This window comes from Cuculus canorus, chromosome 4, assembly GCF_017976375.1.
Source record: "Cuculus canorus isolate bCucCan1 chromosome 4, bCucCan1.pri, whole genome shotgun sequence".
Classification (NCBI taxonomy): domain Eukaryota; kingdom Metazoa; phylum Chordata; class Aves; order Cuculiformes; family Cuculidae; genus Cuculus; species Cuculus canorus.
The window spans coordinates 30,028,775-30,056,774 of record NC_071404.1 but is presented as its reverse complement, the minus strand read 5'-3'; the positions used below and the strand labels follow the sequence as shown (position 1 = coordinate 30,056,774).

The 28,000-nt window shown below is 43.0% G+C and overlaps 2 protein-coding genes across 2 annotated transcripts; both read right to left on the bottom strand.

The window, feature by feature from the left end:
- Nucleotides 1-308: 308 nt before the first annotated feature.
- Nucleotides 309-11,629, bottom strand: TMEM165 (transmembrane protein 165). The gene is made up of 6 exons (XM_054064529.1): nt 11,353-11,629; nt 9,830-10,055; nt 7,165-7,340; nt 5,694-5,876; nt 2,705-2,810; nt 309-1,254 (listed from the first exon to the last, which is right to left on the bottom strand). The coding sequence occupies exons 1-6, from the start codon at nt 11,494-11,496 to the stop codon at nt 1,178-1,180; spliced, it is 912 nt and encodes a 303-aa protein (XP_053920504.1). The 5' UTR covers nt 11,497-11,629; the 3' UTR covers nt 309-1,177.
- Nucleotides 11,630-12,505: 876 nt separating this feature from the next.
- SRD5A3 (steroid 5 alpha-reductase 3) lies at nt 12,506-19,263 on the bottom strand. Its single transcript, XM_054066312.1, has 5 exons — nt 19,009-19,263; nt 17,066-17,217; nt 16,449-16,643; nt 15,022-15,144; nt 12,506-14,524 (listed from the first exon to the last, which is right to left on the bottom strand). The coding sequence occupies exons 1-5, from the start codon at nt 19,233-19,235 to the stop codon at nt 14,265-14,267; spliced, it is 957 nt and encodes a 318-aa protein (XP_053922287.1). The 5' UTR covers nt 19,236-19,263; the 3' UTR covers nt 12,506-14,264.
- Between the last annotated feature and the right edge of the window lie 8,737 nt (nt 19,264-28,000).

Here is a 28,000-nt window from a genome sequence, read left to right as displayed (position 1 = left end):
GCAATGCTCCATCTTGCTTCAGCTTCAACAGGCAGATTCATATTAGAAACTGTATCTTCTGTTTTACCAGACTGCTACTGAATAAATCTGAGTGGGTTATTTAAGCTGTCATCTGAGAATCCAAACTAAGAGCAGAGAAAAGTATCTATTTCTGCAACTCACATATCTTCAGTAGTCAATGTTTTCAAAGTCTTTACAACTGGCATCCGTAACAGTATCCAAAATTAATGTAGTTAACTTTCCTCGCCTTCAGTACATAGTCACTAGGTAAACCTTTGTGGCAGGAATTATGGAAACCATCAAAAACAATACAGAAAAAAAAAAATAGATATGCTACGTTTTATTAATACTCTTTCAGATTACACTTCTATTCCTGAAAAGAAAAATAGGAATACATCTAAATCTAAGAATTCCATGACTGTTCAAATCCTGGGAATGAAACATTGTTAAGTTGGACCATTTTATTACTTTCCTTATACTTTAATACTTAAAAATTATGAAAAAGAAAAGTCAAATAATACCAGCTCCAGATAGATTGCATATTGAACACAGTAAGCTTTTAATCTCCACACATCCATTTCCTCATAAAAATCCCTGATTAAGAAGTTTTCCCTCTAAATTAAGTTTATAAAATTCTCTCGGTGGCTCAGCCACTCAGTGATAAAGGAGCTGCTCCCAGGTTGCTTAGATTATCTAGCCTTGGGCACTCCCTGGAACCGAAGTCCTTGGAGAAGTGGGAGCCAGCAGTTTTCTCCTTAACACCTTCTGTTGAGCAACATGGAACGAGACACGATCTGCTCTGAGAAGCCTTAAGAATCAGCTCTTGAAGAAACAGGAAAGGTGGCCATGTGTAACAGAGGAAGAAGAGAGGAAGCCTCAATATTTGTGAGAGTAGATCCTCAAAGCTCAGCTGAGCCACTTCCAACAAGCAAGAAAACCACGCAAATCCCACCAAAGGAGCCAGCACCACAGAATAAACAAACCAGGCAATAAGCAGATCTCCACTGCAGAAGATGCCCATAAATGTGTCAAGTCCCATGAATCATTTGCTATAAAAAGTTCAGTGTCTCATCGTCAGTGCTTGTTTCAACTACAATTCTGTACATTATATACAAAAATGCACAAGGACAGCTGCTAGATGCTTCCAATCCTTGTTCTTTTGCAGTGATGAAAAATTTTAAAAACCAGAGTCCGGACTTATAAATAGTGCAGAAAATGCAAATGCTAAGAAGACAATGCCTCCTATGATTGTCACTGCAAAGAAAAAAACAAAAAAGAAATTAGATACTGAAAGTTGAATATCTTTCATGACACGCTACAGATTCTACCTCTTTTTTGTTTAAATGCTCGATTCCAAAGTAATCTTAGTTTCAAATTTATGCTGCGAACAGTGGCTGTTGTTTCTAGCTGAATGTCAGGATGCTCCTATGCCACCCCCTTGTCTAACTGCATCTACAAGAATATATTCTGGTCCTCGGAAGGAAGCTTTGCTTTACTCTGATTACTTTAGCTAGTGTAAAACTGAGGGTGACTCCTGCTGTTGAATATTTAGCTGTATGGGGGAAAACAAGATACAACATTCTCATGCTGGAACAAGCCATTAGTTAGGAGCGACAAAGAAATTAGCATTTTTTTGCACAGTTTAAGTAACTACATTGAAAGAGACATTATCAAAATCGTTAACTGCTTGCCACGGCCACAATATGCTAAAGGCCAGGACAGTATTCTGGGAAAGCATCACTGGTTTTGGACCACTCTCCTACTCTTCTCTAAACAAGCTAGCAGGCTAGATGGATTTTTGATCTAACCTAATAAGGCTAGTCCTGCCACCAAAGATCCATGTTGATCTTATTAGGACTATATTAAATCATTGTCAGATTAAGCACCTCATCACTAATTTCCTTGGCAAACAATCAAGATGGAATGCACGTTTCATTTTCTGCAGTGAAGCTGGGTTTTTACAACCTCTGCAATTACAGAACAAATATTCTGAATGAACATTTATAGGAAGCAGTTTCACAGAATCCTTCCTTGGAGCAAGAAATTTCGCTACATCACAGGACTGACAGCTGAAACAAATAAGGAGAAAAAACAACACAATGCAGCCTTACTGATACCAGTTGTCTGTGACAGGAAGTATGATAAAAGCAAACATCTATGCCACACACAGAGCTTTTAAAGCTTCTGCATGTCTGGACTAACTTGTAAGTACACGGTTCACTTCCTCACCTGAAGGTCTGCACTCAGTATTATGACAGAGTTTCTATTATCCACTGTCAAACAATACATAACTACTCAAAATACTGTATTTCCTTCCTCTGGTCTCCTACAAGCTAGCTAATAGTGAAGCAAAACACGCTTCACCCGTGTTCATCCTTACACCTGGAGCCTCCATACCCATTTCGATTCCTTAAATCAGAGTCAGTAAATCATTAAGTTCAATTAAGGCTGGACTCCCTAGAAGGACCCTGCGCAGGGTGGTGGCACCTGCTCAGACTCTGCCGAACAGGAGGGACACGCAGCCCAGGGAACAGCGCAGGGCCCCACAGAACCCTGCAAGGGGAGCTGACTACAGGGTAGCGGGGAAGGGAGAGAAGGGGGGATGAAAGACACAGATTCAAAAAAAAGTGGTTTTGAGGTTTTCCAAAAGGTTTGAGAAACACTGTTCAACGCATTTTTTTGGTTGGAGTGAGTCTTCACTTACCAGTCCTAACAGAAATTTTTTGTGCTATCATTCTCCCTCCAATAACTGCTAAACCAGTGCATAGGCAATGTCCCACTGTTCCTCCGACTGCCACACCATAGGGGTCCTGAGGAAAAAACAAAGAAGGGAAATATCAGCATAGTTGAAAACCCACCAGTCCTATGACAATCTCCTGCCGTGAACAAGCAATGCCTTGATTCCCTGGTTGCATATTGTCAAGTATGAAGGATAATCTCTGGTGTTTACTCCACTGTGCAATCCATCACCACCTTAAAGGCCAGTAGCTGGGCACATCAGCTAGCAAGACAGACTTAAATCTGAATCTGGGATGTTTCAACAAGAAGCATCTTCAAGTTTTTAAATATAGATCCAGAAATTGCTCTGTTGTACTTCAACAATTAAGCAGCCTCTAGAGGGGAAGGTGGCAGCTGTTGAGACACACAATATGCATCAGCTGGAAGAACACCGAGCTAATCATAAAGAAAGAGAAAAATAAACCCAATGAACTGCAAATGAAAGCTTTCAGCAGCTAAAACATTCCAAATCCATTATCCAGCTTCACAAGCTTGTACTCTATACTCTTCCCCCACCCCAAATCATCAAAAGGGGTAAGTATGAAAGAATTTAAGTCCAGAGGATAATAAACTGTTTTCAAAGTGTATCGTCAATGACAGCTTTCACATCACTGCATAAAAGGCAGCTACTCAATATGTGAACACATCTATCTAAAAGGGCTTCTCAGACCTACTTACAAATTACAGTTATGGGTAGCACGTGTATTGAACGCCTCATAAAACAGAAAACTCCAGCATTAGAAACAAAAACCAGTGTTTTAATGATCAATAAAGAAGGCAAAGTAGGAACATGACTTTCCGCTGTAGAAAGATGAATCAGGGAGAGTGGAACAGAGTCTCCTTCTTAGCTCTAAGTGAGACTCCTATCACAAAGAGGAAAAAAATACCTGCTACCTTCACATGAGGAATGCATGAAATGAGGCAAAGAGCAAAACCGTCTAGTGAAATACTATGAAGAAAAGACATAGGTTAACCTGACTTCCTTTCCGCATTTCTGAGTTATACAGTGATGCATCTCCTTAACACATCTCTGGAAAGGTGGGTGTTTTTTTTTTTCCCTAATGATTTCTGCAATAGTGAGAGAAGGAACCAGAGTCTGAGAATGTCAGTGTCAGCTTGCCTGGCTGAATGCCACCAGACCCACCTGCTGTGTACTGCATGTCCTGACTACTCCTCACAGACCACACTGACTGGTCAAGACAAACAAATCCACATGCCAGTGAGCAAAGGTGGCAAGCACCAAGGAGAGGACAGGCAGGAATACATCAAGAAGCACCAGCAGAAAGCAGCCTCAGGACCTAAAGTTCCTGTTTAACTGCAGTCTGCAATTACCTGTAGAACCTCCACTGGCAGAAGGTGGATCTTGGCCCCTACCCCATTCTCTAGGGCTGTCCCTGGAATGTAACAAGTTATGACAGCTTCCCCCAGCCTAGTGTCTCCAGGAGTAGAAGTGCTCAGATGCAGAAACTGAGGCAAAGCCAGTCTAGTAGGACACTGTGGAGTTTACGTGTCCGTTTCCTTAAACGGTAAACAATTCTTACACAGTAAACTATTAAAATGTAAAATCAAGTTCTTAAGGACTGTTATCAGTACTAGGTTCATTAAGACAGACATGACTCATTCCCCTAGTGTATACACTGAGACACTCAAATTATCTCCCTTTTCTTCCTCCAGAGGAGCCCTGTTTGTTTGTCACGACAGGATGGACACTACTTGCTTAATGAACGGTATTTTGTTTTCTTTTTGCTGAAGAAGGAATGGTCACAGCTGACTTACCACACTGCTCAAATGTCCATACAAAGATAATTTCTTTCCTCATAAGCATCTCTGTAATGCTCCTGCTATATATCTTAGTACTTCACAGACAAGGATTTATCTGAATATATTATAAAACAAAAGGGTATAAAACAAAAGGGTATAAAACAAAAGGGTATAAAACAATCCCACAGATAAAATGGAAAAAAGGTCTAGATCATAATATACTGATTTTGAAAGCCAAGATCAAGATATCTTCAATTCATTTTTCATTTTTTGTAGTATTTGGTTTTGTAGCACAAAAATTTCTCATGCTAAAGGCAGAACATACCAGTGTTCAATTGCAATGGTCAGTGCTTTACAGATCAGATGACAGAGTCTGATGAACACTTCCTAATGGAACACTCAAAATGCAAAAGAGAAGCCAACAACCACTTGTGAAATGACGGGCTTCTAACCTGCCTAGACAAGAAGTTCCTACAGATTATAGCCCACTCCATTACGCAGCCCTGATTTATCCTTAGGCAAAGTCTGAAAGTGGAGTGAAAGAAGCATGAGTCCTAGGAAAAAAAATGTAAATTATCTCAATGCACAAAAGAGCATAGCCAAGCTACTTATGTTTATTAAAAGGTTGACTACAAGCCTTAATTTTACTTTAAAGCTAATACAGTTATATACATTTCAATCACCATTCTGAACGTTATTCCATTTAAAATATTACTACACAGTAGTTTAGAGTTTATTTTAGGTCTATACACTGTACCATATTCACCTAGGTTTTTTAGAAGAGTTTATCTTTTTAACAGCTTAAAGTTTGCTGAGATGAAGGCCTGTTTTTAACGCTATGTTAAAGTCATAGCACAGATCAAAGAGACATTCTGTAACATCTTTCAATACTGTAACAATAAACAATTGTACTCAGCTGTATGACAAACCAACTATTTCCAGAAATGCCTGTGCAGTCCCAATCATGTAACAATAGATTTACTACTACACAGAGCTCTAGTGAATTTATTTTCAGGTCTCGGCCCAGTTGTAACATGAGGTAAAGCACAGCAATGCAGCAGGTGTGAATCTGACACCTCCTGTGAGAGTATTTTGTCTCTCCTGCTTCTCTGCAGGCAATCCAAAGAACACAGCAGGTGTTCTGCAACACTCACCTCTCTGGCAGCCAAGACTATGGTTGTTAATTGGGAACGATCACCCCATTCTGCTAAAAACGTCAAAGTAAAAGCTTGAACAAAGATTGGAGAAATAAAATGTAGCCACTTCTTCTGAGGTATAGTGGTGCCTGGCCCCGATTCCACATCTCCTGGCCCATTTAACAGTTTAGTTCTCTGAAGCTGTGGAGGACAAGTGGAAAAAAAAAAATCAAAACCAAACAGCCACATGATTACAAACGTCACCTAAACAACCTGAACAAGATACTTGAACAGTAAAGCTAGCCATGTAATATCTGGACCGTTATTAGCCACTGGCTGCTGCATTATCAATGTATTATCTATAACAAACACCATTAAAAAAAAAATAGCTAAATAATATATCACGCACCTGTGTGTGAACATATATACACATCTATACTTGTAAACACCTCTAACTTCCAGTTACTGTCCACCTCGTACTGCTTGCACTTACACAACCATTTTAGTAGGAATACCACCTAGTTTCTAACCACAAATTTCCTCCTACTTTTAAAGCAGGGATCTCCCTCTTCCTAAGTGGTGGCTCTCATATCAGGATTTGATAAAATGTATTGAAAAGAAAATCTTAAAAGAAATAAGACTAATGCTCCATGCTATTCCTTAGAAGTGGACCAATATATTTAGAAAGTTATTATCTGGACAGAGTCCAGTGGAGAGGCACACTGATGATCACGGGACTGGAGTTTCTCTCTTACGAGGAGAGACTGCCTTACGAGGAGAGACTTGAGGAGGGATCTTATCAATGCTTATAAATATCTAAAGGGCAGGCGTAAGGAGGATGGGGCCAGACTCTTTTCAGCAGCGCCCAGCAACAAGTACAAACTGGAACACAGGAAGCTCCACCTAAACATGAGGGAAAACTTCCTTACTGTAAGGGTGATGGAATACTGGAACAGGCTGCCCAAGGAGGCTGTGGTTTGCGTATCTCGTCCTCTGGAGACAAGCAAAACCTGCCTGCATGCTTTACTGAGCAACATGCTGTAGGTGAACCTGCTTTAGCAAGGGGGTTTGACTAGATGATCTCCAGAGGTCCTTCCAACCCCAACTATTCTGTGACAGAGAACTTTGCTGCAGCACTACAAACCTCAGCATTATTCCACCTGATCATAGAAAGAAATAAAACAGAGAGGCAATGATGTCCTCTTCACTAATAATGCATTATAAGGGGAAAAAAAAAAAAAAAAATAGACAGAGGGACTACATGGAAAAAGTCTCTTTTCTCTTCTGTGGCAAGCCAGGCTTGCCACAGAACTGGAATAACCTGTCAAAATAACCTCCAGAGGCCACTTCTGTCCAATTTACCACACACTTTGTGTCAGATTATCAATCACAGACACAGCTGAACACCCAAAACATGACAGTGCCATTCTGCAGCTTCATGGCTATAACTATTTCATCAGCCAAAATTCACAGAAGGCTTATGACTTACTTCCTCATCTTTTTTTTTAATTTCTGCTTGAACTTCCTCCAGCTCTTCCTGACCCTCATCTGGACTCATTTTCAAGCCTTCTCGAAGCATTCGGATGCCGAAAATTGCAAACAGTGCTGTTGAAACATAGTATGTGTACACACGAGGAATAACTGTGGTGGCATAGCCAAACAAAACTGAAAGAAAAAAGATGTGTCATTTAAAAAAAAATGCATGAGGATCATCATTGTTTTTTTCATATCTAAGAAATGCATGCTACAAAGTGTGCAACTCAAATATCCACCAATAAACACATATTGCATGCTTTGTTAGTTTTACATAATTCTCTTTTTTTTGGCAAGAAAATGAGACTCTAAAACTGTTACTGGTCATACCAGATACTGAAGTCCATTAACATGTAGACAAGGCACACTAGGCAAAGTTGATGACCTGCTACTCCCAAGATCAAGTCCAAGCAACATTCTCTTTCCCATCAAGAACTATGAAAGTCAGGCCTTTCCCCAAGCATGCCATGAAACTATCATCTGTAATCATTAGTCACGGTGTATACCAGCTAATTCCATTTTCATATATGACTTCATGTTGGATAGCATCTCTTTCCAATTACTTATTTAATCAGATAAAGTTCGAATAAGATTTTCTAGAAGTTAAATCTACTAGACATACCCACAAATCACCCAGCTGTGTGAATCCATGCCTGTCTTCTTTTGCCGAGTGCAAATACCTGCACGATACTACTCTCTTCTCACACACCCCACAAACAAACGTGACCAAATTTGAGCTTCCTTTAACTTAAAATCACTGATCCCACTCAAAACCAGAAAGCCACCTCCACAGTGAATCTACTTTTATAAGTATCAAAGGCCATCAAACTAAGCTAAAACTAGCTCTCAAAGAAGAACTATGTATCCAGAACAAAGTACTTACTTCTTCACAAAGTAAGACTAGTTACCAGTTTTGGGACAAAAAAGGCCTGTATAAATGAATGGAAATGAAAACCCCACACCTAACATTAAAGGCTGCTCGGATCATGCACTCGCAACCTTCTCTGTTGTTTCGTGACACATGCAGATAGCTAAAAGGAAGCATTATTACCATGTGTGTTTTCTGGCGCACACTTTCTTAGGTGACAAAAGCACTTAGGAGTTAATAGATAATCTGGAAATTAATCTGCATAGCTACTACCAAAAGTACGACTATGAGACCTAAATTAACCAGGCTGTACTATAAGAAAACACAGCATACACATATTTGAACAACAGCATTAGCTGCACGGCTAAATAAAAAAGGAGATAAACTAGACTTCTTTTTAAAGACTAAAAATACTGAAGTAAAGCAATGCAAGAAAAAATACAATTTTTTTTAGCATTACTTGCATATACAAACATAAAAATAATGAAATAATCATAATTTGAAGGCACTTTAATTTGTCGTAAGAGTAGAACTGTCTCTAAGCGCAGCTTGAAAAAATACCTCAAGTAGTGATTAATTGGAACCAGCGAGTTCAAATGAGCACATTTTTATGAAATCAAGGTAGGCAAAAAAACCCAGGAATTTCCAGACACAGCTTATATAAAACACACTTGGGAACCTCTAAACTGGATGGTAAAGCAGAATATAAAGCTTTTACAAAAAAGCACCAAGAAAGACTTGAAGAAAGATTTGGTACAGAAAATACGAAAGCCATAGAGGGCAGGAAAAAAGAGACTGCAATATTTACAGAACAGTGTGTACCTCGTGATATTAAATAACATTAAATGAAGCAAGCAGTGTACAAGTGGAAGAAGCATCAAAGACTTAAGTGAGTAGTAGAAGAAACTTATGCAATGCTATCATTACCCACAGTGCAAGTAGAAAGTGCGCTAAGACTACTATAACAATTGCAGTAATATACATATAGCAACAGCTACACTTTCAAAAATGATTCATAGAAACTCTCTCTGAGAAGCCTGAAGCCAGTTAATCGGCTATCTCTGGTGAATATAAACCAATGAAAACTATTCCAGTTATTCTGAAATGGGCATGGTTAGAAATAAGCATACATACAACAAAATTTATGCTGAATCTGATATACCTGAAGGCTGTGGCATTTTACACTCACGGCTACATAAGCACCCACAGCTACAGGTTCCTCCAGTGTCGCTTGACACCTCATTCCCTCCCCAGCTCTTGCCTCCATCATTATCACCCATCCCAAAGGATCACGACAGGTCATCTTCCACTTATGCAGCTCCCAGCACAAATACAAACAGCTATACATACAGGAACACAAGTCAGACAAGGAAAATTTGTCATCATATTAAGAATCTTTCACCTCAGGTGGAAAAAATAGAAGTCACTCCCACATCCCCCTGAGGCATGTTAATTTAACATGAGCTAAAAATATAAAGGAAACTAGTGGTCCAAAAATAAAAGGAAGTGCTTAGACCCCCAATCTCATCCCTCTTCCTTAAACTCATACCGAGGTCTAGGGAGTGCCAACACCTCATTAGAGGCAAGACCCTAAATACTCATCTGAGCCATGATCCCCAGGAAAACCTTCACACTCTCATCAAAACACAAACCTGCATATACCTAGTACCTTCACTTTAATTTCAATTAAGATTTATTTATAAATATGTACCCAACACATTTGAAGAGATGAAATAAAAATAAAAGCGCTAACCTGATAAACACGTCATCAGTCCCAAGGCAAGCATAGCACCAGCCAGTACTGTCAAACGGTTGTACCGCATTGCCATGATGGCTGCAATGAAGAACGTCTTATCCCCCAGTTCTGATACAATGATGACCGATATAGCAGCCACAAATGCATGAATAAAGCCCAAATTAGTCTTGTCAGCTGACTCTTCATTGACAATGTGAACTGGAGCAACCGGAGACGAACCCTTCTGTAAGGGGGATGACAACAACAACAAACCAGCTAGTTAATTAGGCACTAACAGTTTTAATTTGCAGAAGTATCGAGCCTTGCATTTCTCCTGTCATATCACAGTGTGCAGTGTGACATTTTAAGTATATACCTCTCACACAGCATTAATGATCATTAACCAGTTACTGGCTGCCACGTACCTCTAACTGCTACTTAGGCACTTAACAAGAAGATGAGATTGTGCACTGATGATTAAAGCAGCACTTCACTCTGTACGCTATTACCAGAACACGGGAACCATTACTACAACAAAACACAGGGAAGGCTGCTTTAGTTCAGCATTAATATGGCTGTCTCTACAATCCCTGACTACTTACTTTATGACCTTGACCGAACACGTAATTTTCTGATATAAAAAATTACACTCTTCAAACTAGGTGACTAGGACAGCTTAGGAAAAACAATAAGTCCTTTCAAAAATTGTCAGGATCACTTTCTTCCTTTGCAGAATCTCTGTGTCTGAGCCACATTAAAATTGTGCTCAAGTTTCCATCAGCTTTTCTGGAACATGCTGTCTGTTTGCTGAAAACTAGCTTTAAGGTTTCCAGTGGTCAAACCAGACCAGCGCACTCCACGTCTAACTTATGCACTGAAGTGTTTACTTTTATAGAGAACGAGATCGCTACAGTCAAAAGCAAGGAAGTCGGTGTTCACGTGCTTGGCCAGAGATGGCAAAGAAAGCTTGTTTCAGCACATCCACCAGCACAGACTGATTGCAACGTGTTTTAACACGGTAACTTCCCAGCATTCCACTTCCAGCAGTGCTGTAGATTTCTGGGTTCGATATATAAAACTTCTCTTGTGCTATGTGATACACGGTCACTTACCGGACCTCCTTCCACCTCTAGCAGTGCTGCAAAGTTTTGATTTTGATATTTAAAACTTGGCACACTCTAGATCAAACCACACGTTACATTTTTTTTTTTCCCATCCCTCCGTGTCATTACCCGGCACTGGAATCCTCTAACCAAGATCACAATTTTTTAAAAAAAGTTAACACAAAGAAATTAATCTTAACATCGAGGAAAAACTGGGAGGGCGAGTCGCAACGAAGCCTGATTTCATCTGCTTCTGTGAGGAAGCCCTGGAGCGGTCGCTTCCCCCTCACGAGAGTGACAAAAAAAGCACCGTCCGTTTTTCCTAAGGGACTTAAATTCCTCTCTTTCAGCAGAAGAGGGAAAAGCTGCCGGGCCAAGTGGATAAAGAAGAGAATTACGGAGCCGGAGGCGCCCCTGGGCCGGTGCCTCCCGCCTCACCTCGGCCCGCGGCTCCGCTCCCTGCGCCGCCGCCTCCTTCTTCCCGCCGGGCTCTTCCTCCGGAGCAGCGTCCAGCCTCGCCGGGGCCGCCAGCAGCACCGAAGCCGCCAGCAGGAGCGCGGCGGCCCGCGGGGGCGAGGCCATGGCAGCCGAGCGCCGCGCTGAGGGGAGCGGGGGGCGCCGGGCCCTGCTTAAAGGAGCCGCGTCACCGCCCGGCCCGCAGCGCCCCGGCCCCGCCAGCGAACCCCCAACCGCTTCCTGCGGCGGCCGGGCGCGGGCGGGGGGGGAAGGGAGAAGGCGCCGCGCCCATTGGCTGCGTCCGCCGCGAGGGGCGGGGATGCGCAACGCCCATTGGCTGCCACAGCCGCGAGGGGCGGGGCTTCTCCGCACCCATTGGCTGCGCGCGGTGGGCTGGGCCGCGCCACGCCGATTGGCTGAGAGAGGCGGGGCTTCTCCACGCCCATTGGCTGCGTGCGGTGGGCGGGAATGCGCGGCGCCGATTGGCTGAGCCCGCTGCGAATGGCGCAAATGCACCACGCCCATTGACTGAGCCCTCCGCGAGAGCAGGGGCTTCGCTATCGCCCATTGGCAGAGCGTGGTGCGCGGGGTCGTGTCACGCCAATTAGCTGCGCCCGCCGCGAGGGGATGCGCCGCGCCCATTGGCTGTGCCCGCCTCGACGGCCGGGGATGCGCCACGCCGATTGGCTGCGCCCGCCGTGAGGGGCGGGGCCACGCCGAATCCTCACGCCCATTGGCTGCAGACGCCGCGAGGGGCGGGGTCGCGCTCCGGCCGGAACGGGCCACGTGCGCGTCTCCCTGCGGCCGCGTAGCGCTCCGGGCGGGACCCGGACAGTGGTTTCCTACCCTTTCCTGACATCGGGAGGGATGCGGGCAGGGCGGCTCCGCAGCTTTCAGAGGAGCGGGCGGGTCCCCCGCTCAGGGGTCCCTGCGGGCAGGGAGAGGGCAATGGAAGGACGGGAAGCAAACCGGCTGCATTAGAAGGCAGAAAGATTGCATAGGAACGGCCTGGGCACATCCAGGGTTCTGGAGGCCCAAGGAGAGCGCAGCGCTTTGGGTTTGCGCTGTGACAAACACTTATTCACATTTATTTTCAAAATACTTAAAAGGACAAAGTCTTCGAAGCAAAGGCAATAATATTTTTATTTTACAGTTCAATCCTTCTAAAAAAGGCATTCCATCTTACAGTAGGTATAGAGACTAGTTTTAGGCAAAGAATCCTGTAAGTCCCCAAAGAATGTTTTAGTTTCTACATTATCCAACCATGTCTGGACAGTCCCTTCACGTTATCTCTTGACCTAAAACTGCTACATCTTACCAGACAACTAAGCACATCAATAAATTCTTTCAACTCTAAAGATACAGTGTTTATTCTTCCAGGTTATTTATCCATGTCTGGAGATTGTCTGCATACTAACTCTTGATACAAGACAGATTTCACAAGATCATTATACAAACCATCTGCAGCAAAACTTCTCAGTTAATTTTCACAGTGCAACCAGAGGAGGGCCATGCATCCCGGTGCTCTCCCAGCCCAGGCGGGAGATGCTTGGAGCCAGGTTCAAGGAGCCTCCTGAGAATGACTAACAAAAATAACACGGAAAGATGCGGTCCCAAGACAGGGCTGTTGATGTTCCATGGTGAAGTGATGGAGAGAGGAATGTGAGAGCCAAGAGAGGGACGATGTTTTGTGCAAAGTAATTGCTCATGTTTTGCAAATACGTAACTCCATTTTGGAACATTATACAAAAGGGAACTAGAAATAAACTGTCATAAAATGTTTCAATTAGATAATTCCTAAGATAACCTTCAGTACATTTAAATTCTTCTCATATACAAAATAATACAGACATGTAAGCAGAAAACATGCTGAAACACCAGCATTTATGTGCTATGTCATGCAAACTGATCATTCACTCCTGTATCATGAGGACCAAAATATTCAATGATTAAGCACACCACCACTCCCCTCCCCCTGTACTGAGTGACATCATCTTCCCCACTAAAGAATTTCTTTGCAACGCTTGTCAGGTATAGGTTTCTGTGTGTTCTCTGCCTCAGCAGTTCATTACATCTGCTCTCACAGGCTGTGTAAAAAACAGTGTAGCCCTGGTTATGGTCATCCTACATAACTACCCCCTCTTAACAATTCCAAAAACCTGCAATAAGCATGACAAAACCATAACCAAGAACATTAACTTTCTGCAAATTCCCTTTTATTGTCTCTCTAGACAGAGAACTTTCCATTATTTTCCCCAGTTTAGGCATAAATGAGGAGTTTTCATCAATGAATACTGACTTTGGTGCAGAACAGATAATGCAGAGAATGGGTCTGTTTATCTCCACTGCTGAGCATGAGTCATTCCTCCACCACAGCTTTCTCCACTGTTTTTTGTGCTTGCAGTTATAAAGCAGTGACTCGTTTTAATTATCAACAGGGAAGCACAGAAGGACAATATACCATTTGCCTCCCTCTGACATGACTCAAAGAAAAGAGACTAAGAAAAAAATATTAGCTTAAATATTAGACAAGGCATGAAATACAGTAGTTCAAGTTATTCCCTGCACCCTCCTTTCACCACATAGTTTGTGTGTGTGTGTATTTTAGCTTGCTGCACAACAGCAAAGGTTTTATGCATAAATATAAAACAGAAAAGAGCCAATGAGCAGCTCTTCAGTTTGAATTAAAGTCTTCATTAAACTTTTTTTGTTTAGCTTGTATGATACATAGAGGCCTTACATTTCCCCAAATAAATTTGTAACATGGATGAGATTATCAAAATTATGAGCTTTTAAACTAGAAAATGTGCAATTTTGTTTTTACTTAAATAAACTATAAATCTCTTATTCCCTTATAGAAAACATTTCCCAGTTTACACCAAAGAAGAAATACTCTAAAAAACAAATGGTATAAATGCTTTTCGATGCTTTGGGTAGGAGCTAAAGTTTTCCTGATAGAAATCATGACACAAAACAGCAGCCAGTGCCTGGTTAAAAAGAACATACATCACTACACACCACCACGTCATGTTGTGAAATCCAAATGTGATGGCCATAGATACATATATCAGGAGTTCTGCAAAATAATGAGGACAAGAAACTCTCTCAAACCAGTGTCCAGAAGGTACACTGTGGCCCAGACTTACGACCTGTCCTGCAAACAAACAGAAATTACTTGAGAACAATATGCATTGAACAAACTTTTCTACTCACAATTGCAGAACATTATGCTCATTAAAATTATCATCATCTACCTCCATCTGATCTGGCAGCTGTGCCCTTCTTAATGAACAAAACGCCACCTCTGGCTGTTGGCACAAATACAGAGTAAGGAAACCTATTTTTAGCCCACAGGGAGACAGAAGGGAGGTCCCTGAGAAGTGTTACAAATCCTAAGCATTAGCATGTGTCTGTCCTTAGGGTACTAGAAGCTAAATCTTTGTTTTAAGTTCTATAAAATTATATATACAGAGACACGCCCTCCACTCGTCTATTCACTTTCTCCTCCAAATAGCCTCATTTAATCTACTGAAAGTCTTAGAGCGGGCACCCCACTACAGGAACTGAAAATTACTCATTTTTTAGGATATTAGAAGTTACAGAAGCCTATTGGAACATGCAGAAAAAAATGGCAGAGATGAAATATCTTACCTGATTTAGTTTTTCTAAGATTAGCTAGAATGACAAGACATTTGTGTTGGTGAAGTGAGGCCCAAATGTACATCACAACTCCTGCGAAGTGATACCAAGATATCTGCACAGAAAGCTCTTTTCCTGAATGAAATATGTTTCATTAATATATAGCTAGGAAGTACCTTCCCAAGCGCCATCCCAAAATATTGTATATATTTTTAAAATGTTACTGTTTTACAAAATTCTAGTAGTGAATGCCTTGGAAGATGCTTTTAAATCCTGCAGCATTTAAGTGTTCAACTGATAGTTCATTTTCTCTGACCGCCCAAAAATAAAAAAGGCAAATATCTATTTTTTAATCCAGAAGCTTGAGTTACACTATGATGTACAACAGATACATAATTGATAGTCTAAGAACTCAATATTCAACACAGTTTATTATTCTTATCCTAATTAAAGACGTTGTCATTACTTTGGTCAACATATAAGCACACGGTTGTCTATCTTGTTTGCAGTTAATGATATACATATATATGCCTACACACATGCACAGTGTGAACCATTTAGGCCTTCAAAAAGTATTGAGGATGAGCTAATACACCATCCATGAGGATCTACAAGATATGAAAAGTAGAAAACAGGTCCAGAAATAAAAAAGCTTTGTCTGCACTTAGGAGATCTGAAGACTTTTTTAAAAAAAAAAAATAAAAAAAAAATCACTGGATTAAACTAGAGCTGAAGTGGTTGGAAATCATTAAAAACTTCACTAAAGTGACATACTTGGTAATGACCACCTTACAAAAATTAGTCATGGGAGAAATGCTAAAATCAGCTCACGATTCATCTACACAAGGGAACAACAGCTCAGTTGTGAGACTCGGTGGAATGTTTCGGCAGAAAGAGATCATATAATTCAAATTTCTGCTGTATTATTGGAGATATTACAGTACCGAGGGAAAGAAGAGACTGATGGACTCAAGGCAGAGCAGTGACAAGTTCTCAGTGGGAGACAAAGGAGTTGGCCATGACAGCCTTGCAGACTCACCTTACATGAAAGCTTACAAGAAAGAAACAAACTCCAGTTTGAAAGCTGAAATTGCACAGTGGCATTTGAGAACTGGTACCTATTACTGGTTTTCATAAAGCCTATGTATCTCAATGCAAAGCTGATCAGTAATGATCCTGAAAGTATCTGTGAGATGTCTTTCGGGAAATAACAACGATGGTTATAATGAAAGCGTGTGTCAGTGTCTGTGTTTGAGTATAATGCTTGTTCATTATGTAACACACTGAAATATAGTTACTTTGAGCTATGCCAGTAAGTATTTTTACACCTCATCAGTTAACACACTTCTCACACAAGCAACCCTCTATGAGACCAAGTGAACTATTTGCCACAATGGAAACAAAACCGCATCTTTGGTAATAACTAAGGAGGCACTTACCATTCATGATGTTAGTAGGTACTTGACATAGCACAGTTGAGCCAACGGCAATGTAATAAGCAAGTCCGAAGCAATACTGCACGATATGAATAACGCCATTAGAAAACACGCTGGTCCAGAGGCACTCTGCAAGTCTTCGACAACTATGCAGCCAAAGCAACAGGAGAACCAGAAGCGCAGACAAGTGCTCACTATCTGCTTGCAGATAAAAAATAGCAACTTTGAGACAGATAGGAACAATTTAACCCTGACAGTGCTTCAAAAGGGCTACTTTTTCCCTTCCCAAATTTAGATATTACCCTCATTTTAAATCAGCCTAGCACTGGGACAAATATTTGTACATCTGAGTTGCTGGTGACCACAGCAAGATTACTTCTAGAAGGTGCTAATGACGCGTTTTGCTAAAACTACTGTTGAAAGCCATCATATCTATGAAACAGAATGATTTCCACCTTGAATAATGACAAAGGGACTTGGTATTATTGCTGGAAAGTCACTTGGAGCCTAGTTTAAGAGTATCTGATGAAGCAGCACTGGAAGAATACAAATTCAGCACAGGATGATAGTACAAGTTTCTAATATTTATGTAGATGCTTCACAACAGCTGGGATACTTGCCTGTGTCCTCATTCTGAGTTTCTCTGCCAAGAGCACGGTGCACCTTCTGGATCCATGATGGGAGCGGTCCTTTAAGGAACACAGCTCGGGAAAGCCAGACCAGCAGAAAGCCATTCCAGAGGACAGAAACCACATAAAAGTGAGTAAACCACCTGTGGGGAAAAAAAGTTTTTTTTCTCGTCATTCTTTAGCTGGAAACGTAGCTGCAGAACATGCTTGCCTGATGATGAGCACATCCCGTTTTGGTCCTCATGTCAATGAGCAGAGAACTTGGGACTCCAGTGGTACCAGCAGGAATAACTTTAATGCCTTCTTCCCCCAGTAAAATGCTGCCTGGAATAAACTCTTAACTTAGCTTACCTTCCTAACCATACCTGCACTAAAAAGGAGAAAGTGTAAACCACACATTGCAAATGGATTCCTCAATACAAAATTTCTACTTAGAAATAATAACGATGTACATGACTTTTATAATTTATGCCACTGAAAGAACATCCAAGTTAGTTTTCTGGGCATTTCCATGCTGTTGCACCTAGTAGTAGTCCCACTTTCTTAAGTTCTAATGGAAGCATTCATAAATGACAAATGCAGATGGTAAAAGCCACCCGGAAGCAATTACTCAGCTATGCACTAAAGTATCTTCACCTCTGAAATTTCAAGGTCTATAACAAACACAGAAAAAAAGAGAGACCACCAACACCACTTGGGATTACAAGGCAAGACCACGTGCTTTTTTTGAAGAAAACAAAGAATCCCCCAACCTCGTATCGGACTTACAGAACTGCTTTATGCATTACTGAAACACAAGACTTTATGGGCAAGACAAATAACTGAATGGAGTTAAGCAGTCTGTGATGTCCAGCTTAAGCCAGGTAACTCAGTATTTCCTTTTGTTTTTAAAACTGAAGTCTTTGTGGCTAGGAATAAAAATGAGGGCCTCTAGAAACGCCTGCAAAGAGATGACTACGTACAATGGGAAGATGCTGATGGCCTTCTCTTGACAATGTAACCATCAGTACAGAACTAGGATATAACTCTAGTCAGAGAAGACTGTATTTCTCTGGAACACTCACTTTTTTTGGATGCAGTGTGGGGGTAAGAGAACAACACCCTTGCACAGGGAAACAAAATAAAGTAAGACCCTCCCAAAGCTGCTCAGGTATCTCAACAACAATACAGAGGCCAAGGCAGAACTACAGAGGTAGCGAGCACTCCTGCACGCTCCAGAGCGCCTTGCTGGAAGCCGCACCAGGTGATCACTTCTCCTCAGTTCCTTCTCCTACCAAGCAGACAGCAATGCTCACTCTGCTAATCTGCAACAGCAGAAGTAAAATTTAACCCATCCCCTCAGTCTTCTGCTTCAAAGACAGATGGAACTTGTATATTTATAAAAACTCATTTCACACTCCAAGTTTCAAGCTCTTTCCGTGCTGTCCTGTTACTCAGTAGACTTATATCTCATCACTCGCTGGAGAAGTTTCTCCAAATGCATTGCTATTTTGCTACCAGTGCACGAACAAGCCCTTCCAGCTTAGCAGATCCATGCCCGTGAGCTTTCAGTAATCCCAATTACACTGGGAACATATCTGACCTACAGAGCAATCCAGCATTCCAGTAAGTATACGTCATCCCTCGAGGACAGGAATGTTCAGTATTTACCAAACTAACCCGAAATGAATCATAACATTTGACAAGATAGAACGGCAGAGTTAGGAGCAAGCCCTGTCTAGTGACAATACAGTGCTTGTTTGGAAATAAGATGCAGGTGAATGGAAACAGAAAATGCCTCAACAAGCGTCTACATGCACTTATTTTCACTGAGGATACCCCAGAGCTTAAATGCACCCCTGGGAATCTTCTGTAACCAGAACTACAGAACGCATTTCGCATGTGCTGTTTGTTTCCTGCACCCTCGGCTGAAGTGGCTGCGGCCGCCCCCTCACCTCTTGGGCACCTGGAGGAGGCGCAGCCAGGCCGGGCGCCGCCCGCACCCGCGCTTGGTCTTCCCGTAGCGGATGAGATCCTGGAAGAGGTCGGAGACGGAGATGGAGACGCCACGGGGCCGCCGCGCCGGGTCCCGCAGCAGCAGCGCCGCTAGGAAGGCGGCGGCCAGCAGAGACCAGGCGGCGGGCAGGACAGCGGGCAGGACGGCTGCCAGCACGCCCGTCATCGCCCCGCACCGCCCCGGCAGCGGGAGGAGCCGCTCCACCCCCGGCAGCCCCCGCGCTCCGCCCCCGGCAGCCCCCGCGCTCCGCCCCCCGCAGCCCCCGCGCTCCGCCCCCCGCAGCCCCCGCGCTCCGCCCCCCGCAGCCCCCGCGCTCCGCCCCCGACAGCCCCCGCGCTCCGCCCCGCACCGGGAGGAGCCGCAGATGTGGGCGTCGCTCGCTGCGCTCCGCCCCTCAGCCGGAGTTGGGTGGGGTCGGGCTGCGCGTTGGCTTTTGCGTCTTATAGACTCGTAGACTAGTTTGCGTTGGAAGGGAACTCAAAGATCGTCCAGTTCCACCCCCCCTGCCATGAGCAGGGACATCCCACTAGATCAGGCTGCCCAAGGCCCCATCCAACCTGGCCTTGAACACCTCTAGGGATGGGGCGTCCACAACCTCCCTGGTCAATCTGTGCCAGTGCCTCAGTGTCTTCATGGTGAAGAAATTATGTCTAATTTAAATCTTCCCCCTTCCAATTTAAAGCCATTCCCCCTTGTCCTATCACTACCTGCCATTGCAAACACTCCCTCTCCAGCTTTCCCGTAGCCCCTTGAAGTACCAGAAGGTCACTAAAAGGTCTTCCCAGAGCCTTCTCTCCCTCAGGCTGAACAACCCCAACTCTCTCAGCCTGTCCTCATCTGGGAGGTGCTCCAGCCCTCTGATCATCTTTGTAGCCCTATTCTGGACCCATTCCAACAGCTCCATATCCTTCTTATGTTGAGAATTCCAAAACTGGACACAATACTGCAGACAAAATCTTCCAGCCTCTGCACTGTCTCCATCGCCTGATTTTGCTCAGGAAAGGAGCTGCGGCTGCGTGGCCGGTTTGGCAGTGCCAGGGAGGGATGAGACGCAACACACTTTCCTCCAGTATCCCAGGAGCGCCTTCCCTGCCACTGCCCCACACCTTGCTGAGTTCCCATCTTGCAGCCCACTGAGACTGCACACTCCTCACCAGCTGTCTCCTATGTGTTACGTGTTTGCGGTCCCATATTCAGGATTGTATTTTAATAATATTATCAAGATTGCCATTACAAGAATGGAAAGGCTTTTCTTGCCTTTCATTTGCTCTGAGAAATCATAGAATTGTTTGGTTGGAAACGACCTTTGAGATCGAGTCCAAACATACCTGTCCACTACTTAACCACATCCCTGAGCACCTCATCTACCTGTCTTTTAAATACCTCTGGGAATGGTGATGCGACCACCTCCCTGGGCAGCCTGTTCCAGTGCTTGACAACCCTTTCAGTGAAGAAACTTTCCTAATGTCTAATCTGAAACTCCAGTGTTACTTGGCATGTGTTCAGGTATTGGTTTATCAGACCAAACATCTCTGAGTCACTTATCTGACTCACTGCCTCCAAATACCCAAAGGTATTTAGAACTTCCCATAGAATATATGAGAAAAGTAATGATGTCTAGTGTGGGCATAGCTATGGTTTGGGGATTTCATGGCTAATTGTTTTGGGTAATTGGCAGGAGATGAATATACCAGGCAGGTGTGGACACATTTTGGGGTAGTGGGAGGGAAGAGCAGGCGATGTGTGGGTAATCCCACAGCTGGAGAGGATGGGGAGCAGGAGAGTGTGCCCAGGCAGCAGTAAGGATGGGCGCAGGGTGCTGCCCTCGCTGCTCCCCAGCCTTGTGCCCCAGGGAGCTTAGGCAGCAGCCACTCTGCCATGGCCACCCTTGTCCTGGGGAGCTGGCAGGCAGGTGCATACTTCTGTGTCCCACATAGCCATGTTTTGAAAGTGCTACCATGGTTACAGGTTTAGGCAGAGGAGGCTGTGTGTAAGCAGGGAGCAGCTATGTAAGCAGTGACAGCACAGGAGTCCTCCACGACAGCCTGCGGGTCATGGCAGCCATGTGCTTCTGCAAGTCCTAACCTGAAGCACCATGTCCTCTTGTGATGCACATTCCCTACAACTGGAGGTTGTGCACCATTCCAGTATACGTCTCTGAAGCACAGCAGTCATAACTCTTTTCAGCCTCAGCTCCTCTCTCAAACATGAAGGAGAAGCACTGGATATCTGTGTTTCACAACACAGATAAGGCAAGGGGGAGTGATGACCTGGCCTGTAAAGAGGGTCCTTCCTTTGTCCGAACAGTAAACTTTTAAAACATAAAATAGCTTTGCTTGGCAATTTTGGTGGCCGGTGTCATTGCCATTTTTGTTAAATCCATGCCTGGCAAGGCATATGGCATGGCCCCGCAGCATGCTGAGCAGGTCCTTGGCTTCAACTGCACCCAAGTTATATTCTTCTGTGCAGTTTGGGCTTTGGGGCTGTTTGTAAAGGGCAGGATAGGAATGTGGCTGTCACATTGCCTGTGAGACAGTGGGGGCCAGAGTGCCTTTGGGTATGCTGCTGGGGGATGGAGCTGATGAACACCACCAGGGCTCTGGCAGGACAGCCACAGACACCAGCAGTATCTCATGCTGAGTTTCCCCTTAGGGTAACAGGTACCTAACTTTTTGGCACTTCAGTCATCTCTGAAATTTAACTAAATGAGAACCTTGGAGCTACAGCTTTCATGGAGGTCAGTTAACTATCAAATATTTAGTATCAAATACTCTTCCATCAATTAAGCTTTCTTTAAGGAATGCAGGACAGGAAGACTATGTGTGGGGCTGTAGTGCACGGAAGGGTCAAGACACTGTTTCCTCTTGGCACTCTGTGTCATCATCTGCATTGCCATCAGCTGTTACTGGCAGCAAAGTCAGGGAAAGAGGGGTTTAGTCAGCATCTTTTAAGGGACCTTAAAGATCATCTGGTTCCACCCCTCCTGCCATGGGCAGGGACATCCCACTAGATCAGGCTGCCCAAGGATCCATCCAACCTGGCCTTGAACACCTCCAGGGATGGGGCATCCACAACTTCCCTGGGCAACCCATTCCAGTGCCTCACCGCCCTCATAGTGAAAAAATTCCTCGTGTCTAGTCTAAATCTGCCCCTCTCCAGTTTATAGCCGTTGTCCCATGTCCTATCACTACAAGCCTTTGTAAACAGTCTCTCCCCAGCTTTCATGTAGGCCCCTTTCAGGTTCTAGAAGGTCACTATGAGATCTCCTCAGAGGATCTGACCTCCAGATGTGGTCAGTTTGCTGGCTGGCTGTTTCCTCAAAGTTTAGATAATTGGAGGAGGAATAGAAAGAATACAGCTGTTTGTTGGAAAATGAAGGAGAGATGAATTGGCGATTGGACATCTTAAATATTACCTTCTATATTTATATTTGCGAGTCACGTTGAGGGCAAGGTGTAAGTTATGCTGCTTCTCTGTGTAGAGGTTTTGCATAGCAGTAAGAGCCCTTCTCTCCAGGGTTTTTTCCCCCCAGTGCTGTACATCTGTGACAGATCGTATCACCCGTGTGTGGTATTGGCTTTTCCCACTTTTTAGTCTAATGCTTCCCTCTAGATGGCACCAGCACTCTTCGGTTCTGGCAGAGGCAGCTCTCCCCGCGCTGGGCGTCGCGCCTGTTGCCTGGGACAGCCCCGAGAGTCCTCGAGCATCCTTTGGGCATCCTTCCACCAGCAGCTCCTCCTGACGTTAGCTCTTTGTAGCATTTGATATATCGTTGGCATTTGTAGGCTTTGTAATTGGACAGTGGCAAACGTTTGTGCTTACACGTTAGCTTTTCCTGAAAAGTTTGGTTTTTTCTCAGCTCTGTGACACATATTCCATCTTGATGGGTGCAGTTCAACTTACCTAGCTTTACCCATCTAAAAATTAGGTATCTAGCTGAAAATAGTTAGGTGGGTTCCTAATATAACTGACGGAGACAGGTATCTCCTGAGTGCCATTTTTTCTCTTCCTAAACACAGAGGTCTCAGCTGTTGAGCTGAAATGTTCCCCGTGGCAAAGACCCTCCTGTTGGAAAGAGAACCTTAAAGGATTCAGAATAACAGTAAGTGTAATTTATCTCCTGGATCTTGGGTTGGTATGATGAATCTCATGCACAAAAAGCTTTCACCTTGATAAAAAAACCAACTTTTTTTTTTTTTTCTTTTTTTCTCTTTCAGAAAAGGCCGCAATACACAAGAGAATTATCTGGAAATGTAACTTGTAACTGCTTTGTGTTTCCTGCCTTTTAAAGGAGACCTGCTGGAACCGTTTAGAGGCTGCTGTCAGATATCACTTAAAACTATTTCACCAAGGAGAATGGAGAGAGAGCCTGAAAAGATCACAGAATCACAGAATCACAAGGTTGGAAAGGACCCATTGGATCATCGAGTCTGCACAAGATGCTGTGCAGAAGGTGGGAACAAGGGTCAGGGCTCAGCTGAACCATACAGAAAATGCTGGAGAGAACAGATGAGGGCTCAGATTTATGTATCACAGAGTTGGACTTGTGTGGGCCACTGTAGACCTTAATGTCTGATGGTACTTCATGAAATACCTGTGGGGTTAAGAGAGCAAAGGTCTGCTTCAGAGATTTGCAGCTCAAACCACCGTATTATTCAAAGAAATTTGTCTGCGTGAGGGACAAAAGTCAGCATTATTACTGGCTAGCCCACATCAGATTTCACTGAAACTCCAGACTTAATGGACTCACCAACTAATTTTATGCCGTGAGTTTGGTTTATTTTTTTAATTCATAAGGGAGAATAGGGAAATTACTCAGTTCCTCAGATACTGTTTGCTGGTTGCTTTGTTCAGATTTCTTTCCAACAAAGATTTTAATTTGCTAACAAAGCCCAAAAAACTTTGTGAGTAAAATAACTATAAGTGGGTGTCTTGGTAATCTCTGTGAGACAAGATTCAATGTGAATTTAGCACAAGGACATCCTTGAAAGTACAAATCGGGGCTGCTTTCTTTCAGATATTTATGAACACGCTTAAAGCCAACAAGGGTGAGGATCCTAAAATCTAGATACTTGGTTATGGGACAAGTTGATTGGTACCAATGGACCTAGAAACTTTAATTAGTAAAACTTCTTTGATTCTGTTAATAAGCATAATGGAATAAAGTCACTCACTTCTGTGATTTGTGGAAAATAAACCAAGAAACCCAACAGACTGCTATATTTTGAAGGTTAAAATAGTAGCCTGTGCTCCACTGGTTTTAGTAATTGTAAGATAATACCAAGGTATTTGGGCCAAGAAAACATAAATCACAGAGCACAAAAAAGATTGCTTAGAGATGTGAGGAACTTGCACTGAAATGCAATTCCCACCATTCAAAGATCACTATGTGCCCTTGGCTTTCACATTAGAAAATGTGTTTCCACTAGCTGACAGAAAGCAGGAATTGCTCTCTGATAAGACGAGAGTTCCTCTGTAGGATTGGTGCTGTGCTTCTGGGATAAGCATTTTTATATTTGCATTGCTCTTAATGTGTAATTTGTACACATGGATCTGTAGACTTCAAGGTGTGACTTCTACATCTCTTCAAGCCGTAATACTAGACTATACTATTCAGCCATATTACTTGTTGAGTTTTTACTGATTGAAGTATCTTGCTGACATAGTCATCTTGGAATATGAGACACTTTGGAGTTTCACCTTGGGAATAAAAGCAGCTCATTACAGCTTGTATGATATGATATTGATTGCAGGCTGGTCATGTGCTGTGGAGTTGGGCAAGTTGTTATTTGCTATATGAACCTGCATTCGGATTTTTAAAAAGCTATCATTATCTAAGGAAGCCTACGATGAAGAAAACTACCTAAAGCTCATAATTATAACTTGAATAATTTTGATTTGCAGAATAGCTTATTGAAAAATAAATGTCCCTTTATTTAAGATTATAGGTAAGTTGTGTTTAAAATGAGAGCAGGGAAGATTACTTAAAATTCTCAGGGATGAATAATTAATACTTTCTTTGTCAGAGGGCAGTGGTCCATGATACAACCCTAGGGCTAGGCAGGAGCAGAATTTAGACCCTTAACAGTCTGAATAATTGCCTGACTCTGTATCAATATCCTCAAAGGATTTATGGAAGACATACTTACCTGTGTCTGTCTTCTGCTTATTGCTTAATGTTATTTTAGAAATATGCTGGAACTTCTGTTCTTGCACTATGATTAGGGTTTTCCAGCAAGGAAAAGGCTGCATTCAGGCACGGATTCAAGAGTAAAGGTTTTTCCCTGAGATTCCTGTTGAAACTTTCAGACTTAAATACTAGAATTGAGAATTCAGGGGCACTGACTGCCTGCCAGAGGAGAAAGACTAATGTTGATAAAAGACATGAAGGGCAGTTAGTTTTAATGGGGCTATCAGATAAAGAGGAAAAGCTCTAAGTAAACTTGACTAGCAATGAGAAAGATAATAGCAACTTATATAACTTACAATTGGGAAGGGTTAAAATTTCCTCAAGGAAACAAAGACTGTTTGTATGTGGCTTTGAGCACTCAGTGGAAATGGATGGCATTAATGGTCCTTTCCTACACTCTCTGGGGCTGTGAATGGAAACTATTTTAACACTGCTACTTGTTTCATATGAACCACCTGGGAAACAGAATGTAGATTGGAACATAGCTGCTCTTCTCTGGGACTGTGTAAATTGTTCTAGGAGGATAAAATTTGCTTTAAAACTACCTGAAGAGAAAGACTTTGTCTACACCACATCTTGTGTGGACCACTCTGTGACTCCTTCCGATTTTGACATTGTTTTTCATCCAGAGGGCCCGCCAAACTCAAGAGCAGCCAAGCTGTAATGTGTGTCAGCACAACCAACAGCTTATTCGACTTAAAGCTTGGCAATACTCTACAGTGGCTGTTGAAAGGAGCCTATGTATGGTCTGTAGAGGTCATGAAGAGCACAGTTTGGGCAGTTGCTGTTCTGTTGTTTATTAACTGACTTATTTACAGCAGCAAGGACTGAAAACTAGCATTTGTTTTTCCAAAATGTGTTAGAATCATAGAATCGTCAAGGTTGGAAAAGACCTCTAGGATCAAGTCCAACTATCAACACAATACCGACATACGTACTAAGCCATGTCCTGAAGCACCACATCTGCACATCTTCTGAACACCTCTAGGGATGGTGAATCCACCACTTCTCTGGGCACCGTGTTCCAGTGCTTCACCACTCTTTCAATAAAGAAACTTTTCCTAACACCTAATCTAAACTGCGCGCACCCTCCCACCCCGACACTATTTGAGGCTGTTTGCTCTTGTTACTTGGGAGAAGAGACCAGCACCCACCTCGCTACAACTTCCTTTTAGATAGTTGTAGAGAGTGATAAGGTCTCTTCCTCAGCCTCCTCTTCTCCAGGCTAAACAATCCCAGTTCCCTTGGCTCCTCTCTTCAGCCCCTTCAGCAGCCTCATTGTCCTTCACTGGGCATGCTTCAGGACCTCAATGCCTTTTTTGTACTGAAGGGCCCAAACCTAAACACAGGATTCAACATGCGGCCTCACCAGCACTGAATACAAGGACAGGATCACTTCCTTGCTCCTGCTGGCTACACCATTTTTGATGCAAGCCAGGATGCCGTTGGCCTTGGCCACCTGGGCACACTGCTGGCTCCTATTCAGCCAGCTGTCAAACAGCACCCCCAGCTCCTTTTCTGTCTGGCAGTTTTCCAGCCACACTTCCCACAAGCCGGTATGGGATTGTTGTGACCAAAGTGCAAAACTTGACACTTGGCCTTGTTGAATCTCATACAATTGGCCTTGGCCCACTGATCCAGCCTGTCCAGGTACCTCTGCAGCGCCTTTCTGCCCTCAAACAGATTAACACTCCCACCCAATTTGGTGTCATCTGCAAATGTACTGAGGGAGTGAGCATTCAATCCCTTCATCCAGATCATTGGTAAAGATATTCAACAAGACTGGCTCCAATGCTGAGCCCTGGGGAATACCGCTTGTGCTGTAGAGTAATGTTAACTACGAATTTGTTCTTTATTATGTAGAACCTGTGTTCTGATTCTGAGATTTCATATGACATGAAGAAAAAAAAGGGGGGAAAGGAGGCCTCATGCTTTGGTGTTCCTAGATATAGGTAGATTCAAGATGTGACTGTGGATCTTGTCACATTTAAAATATCCACATATGGTTCCAGTTGGAATGCAACTGAATTAATTTTAGATACCCAGTCTATACATGAAAACCTGTACCAGGACATTTGAAGAACATCACCCACATTTGTCGTGGGCTATGCAAATGCTATTACTCAGTAGCAGAAGCACCTTCTCAACTTAGCATCATCCAAAATGGGTATCTCTGCCTTGGTGTGGAAAGCTAAAGAAAGTGCTTGACAAGGCAAATGCTAGCTTTGAAAATGCCAGGATATTGCCATGTTCCAGGATGCAGATGTGTATTTTTTCCATAAGTTATCAGTGTTCTGCTGAGTTGTGCCATAACATGAAGACATAGGCTTAATTCAAGTATCTGCTCATACTCACCAATACTCACCAGTGATTCTGCCTTGGGAAAGATACAGCAGCTTAATGAACCTTTACAGTCCATGACCTGTGGCTGGAAAGGAATTCAGCTTTAACCAAGTACAGTTAACAGCTGTAACAGCTGTAGAAAATAATTGTGTTGCTAAACTGAAAGATGTCACAGGAGAAATGAAAGCTGTTTATGAATATTATTTTTTCCCCATTTATCCTTATTGTATAAATATCATTCTGGAAAATTAACTCTTCTTTATTAACTCAGTGCAATATCGGAAAGATAATTTAACATCTTTGTTTTCTTAGTAAGTATTCACACATCACTATAAAGGGAAGAAAAGGTGATAGCACAGATAGCATGTAAGATCTGCGCTAATAATGTATGGTTTCC

Bases quoted from the DNA above. Each gene is read 5' to 3' on its own strand.
- TMEM165 (XM_054064529.1), bottom strand. From the start codon at position 11,496: ATGGCCTCGCCCCCGCGGGCCGCCGCGCTCCTGCTGGCGGCTTCGGTG. The intron at 10,056-11,352 runs GTGAGGCGGGAG...TCCCCCTTACAG, and splicing joins GAGCGGAGCCGCGGGCCGAG to AAGGGTTCGTCTCCGGTTGC. The intron at 2,811-5,693 runs GTGAGTGTTGCA...TTTTTTCCTCAG, and splicing joins TAGTCTTGGCTGCCAGAGAG to GACCCCTATGGTGTGGCAGT.
- SRD5A3 (XM_054066312.1), bottom strand. From the start codon at position 19,235: ATGACGGGCGTGCTGGCAGCCGTCCTGCCCGCTGTCCTGCCCGCCGCC. The intron at 16,644-17,065 runs GCAAGTATCCCA...ATCTGCAAGCAG, and splicing joins AACTCAGAATGAGGACACAG to ATAGTGAGCACTTGTCTGCG. The intron at 14,525-15,021 runs GTAAGATATTTC...GTTTGTTTGCAG, and splicing joins TCTTAGAAAAACTAAATCAG to GACAGGTCGTAAGTCTGGGC.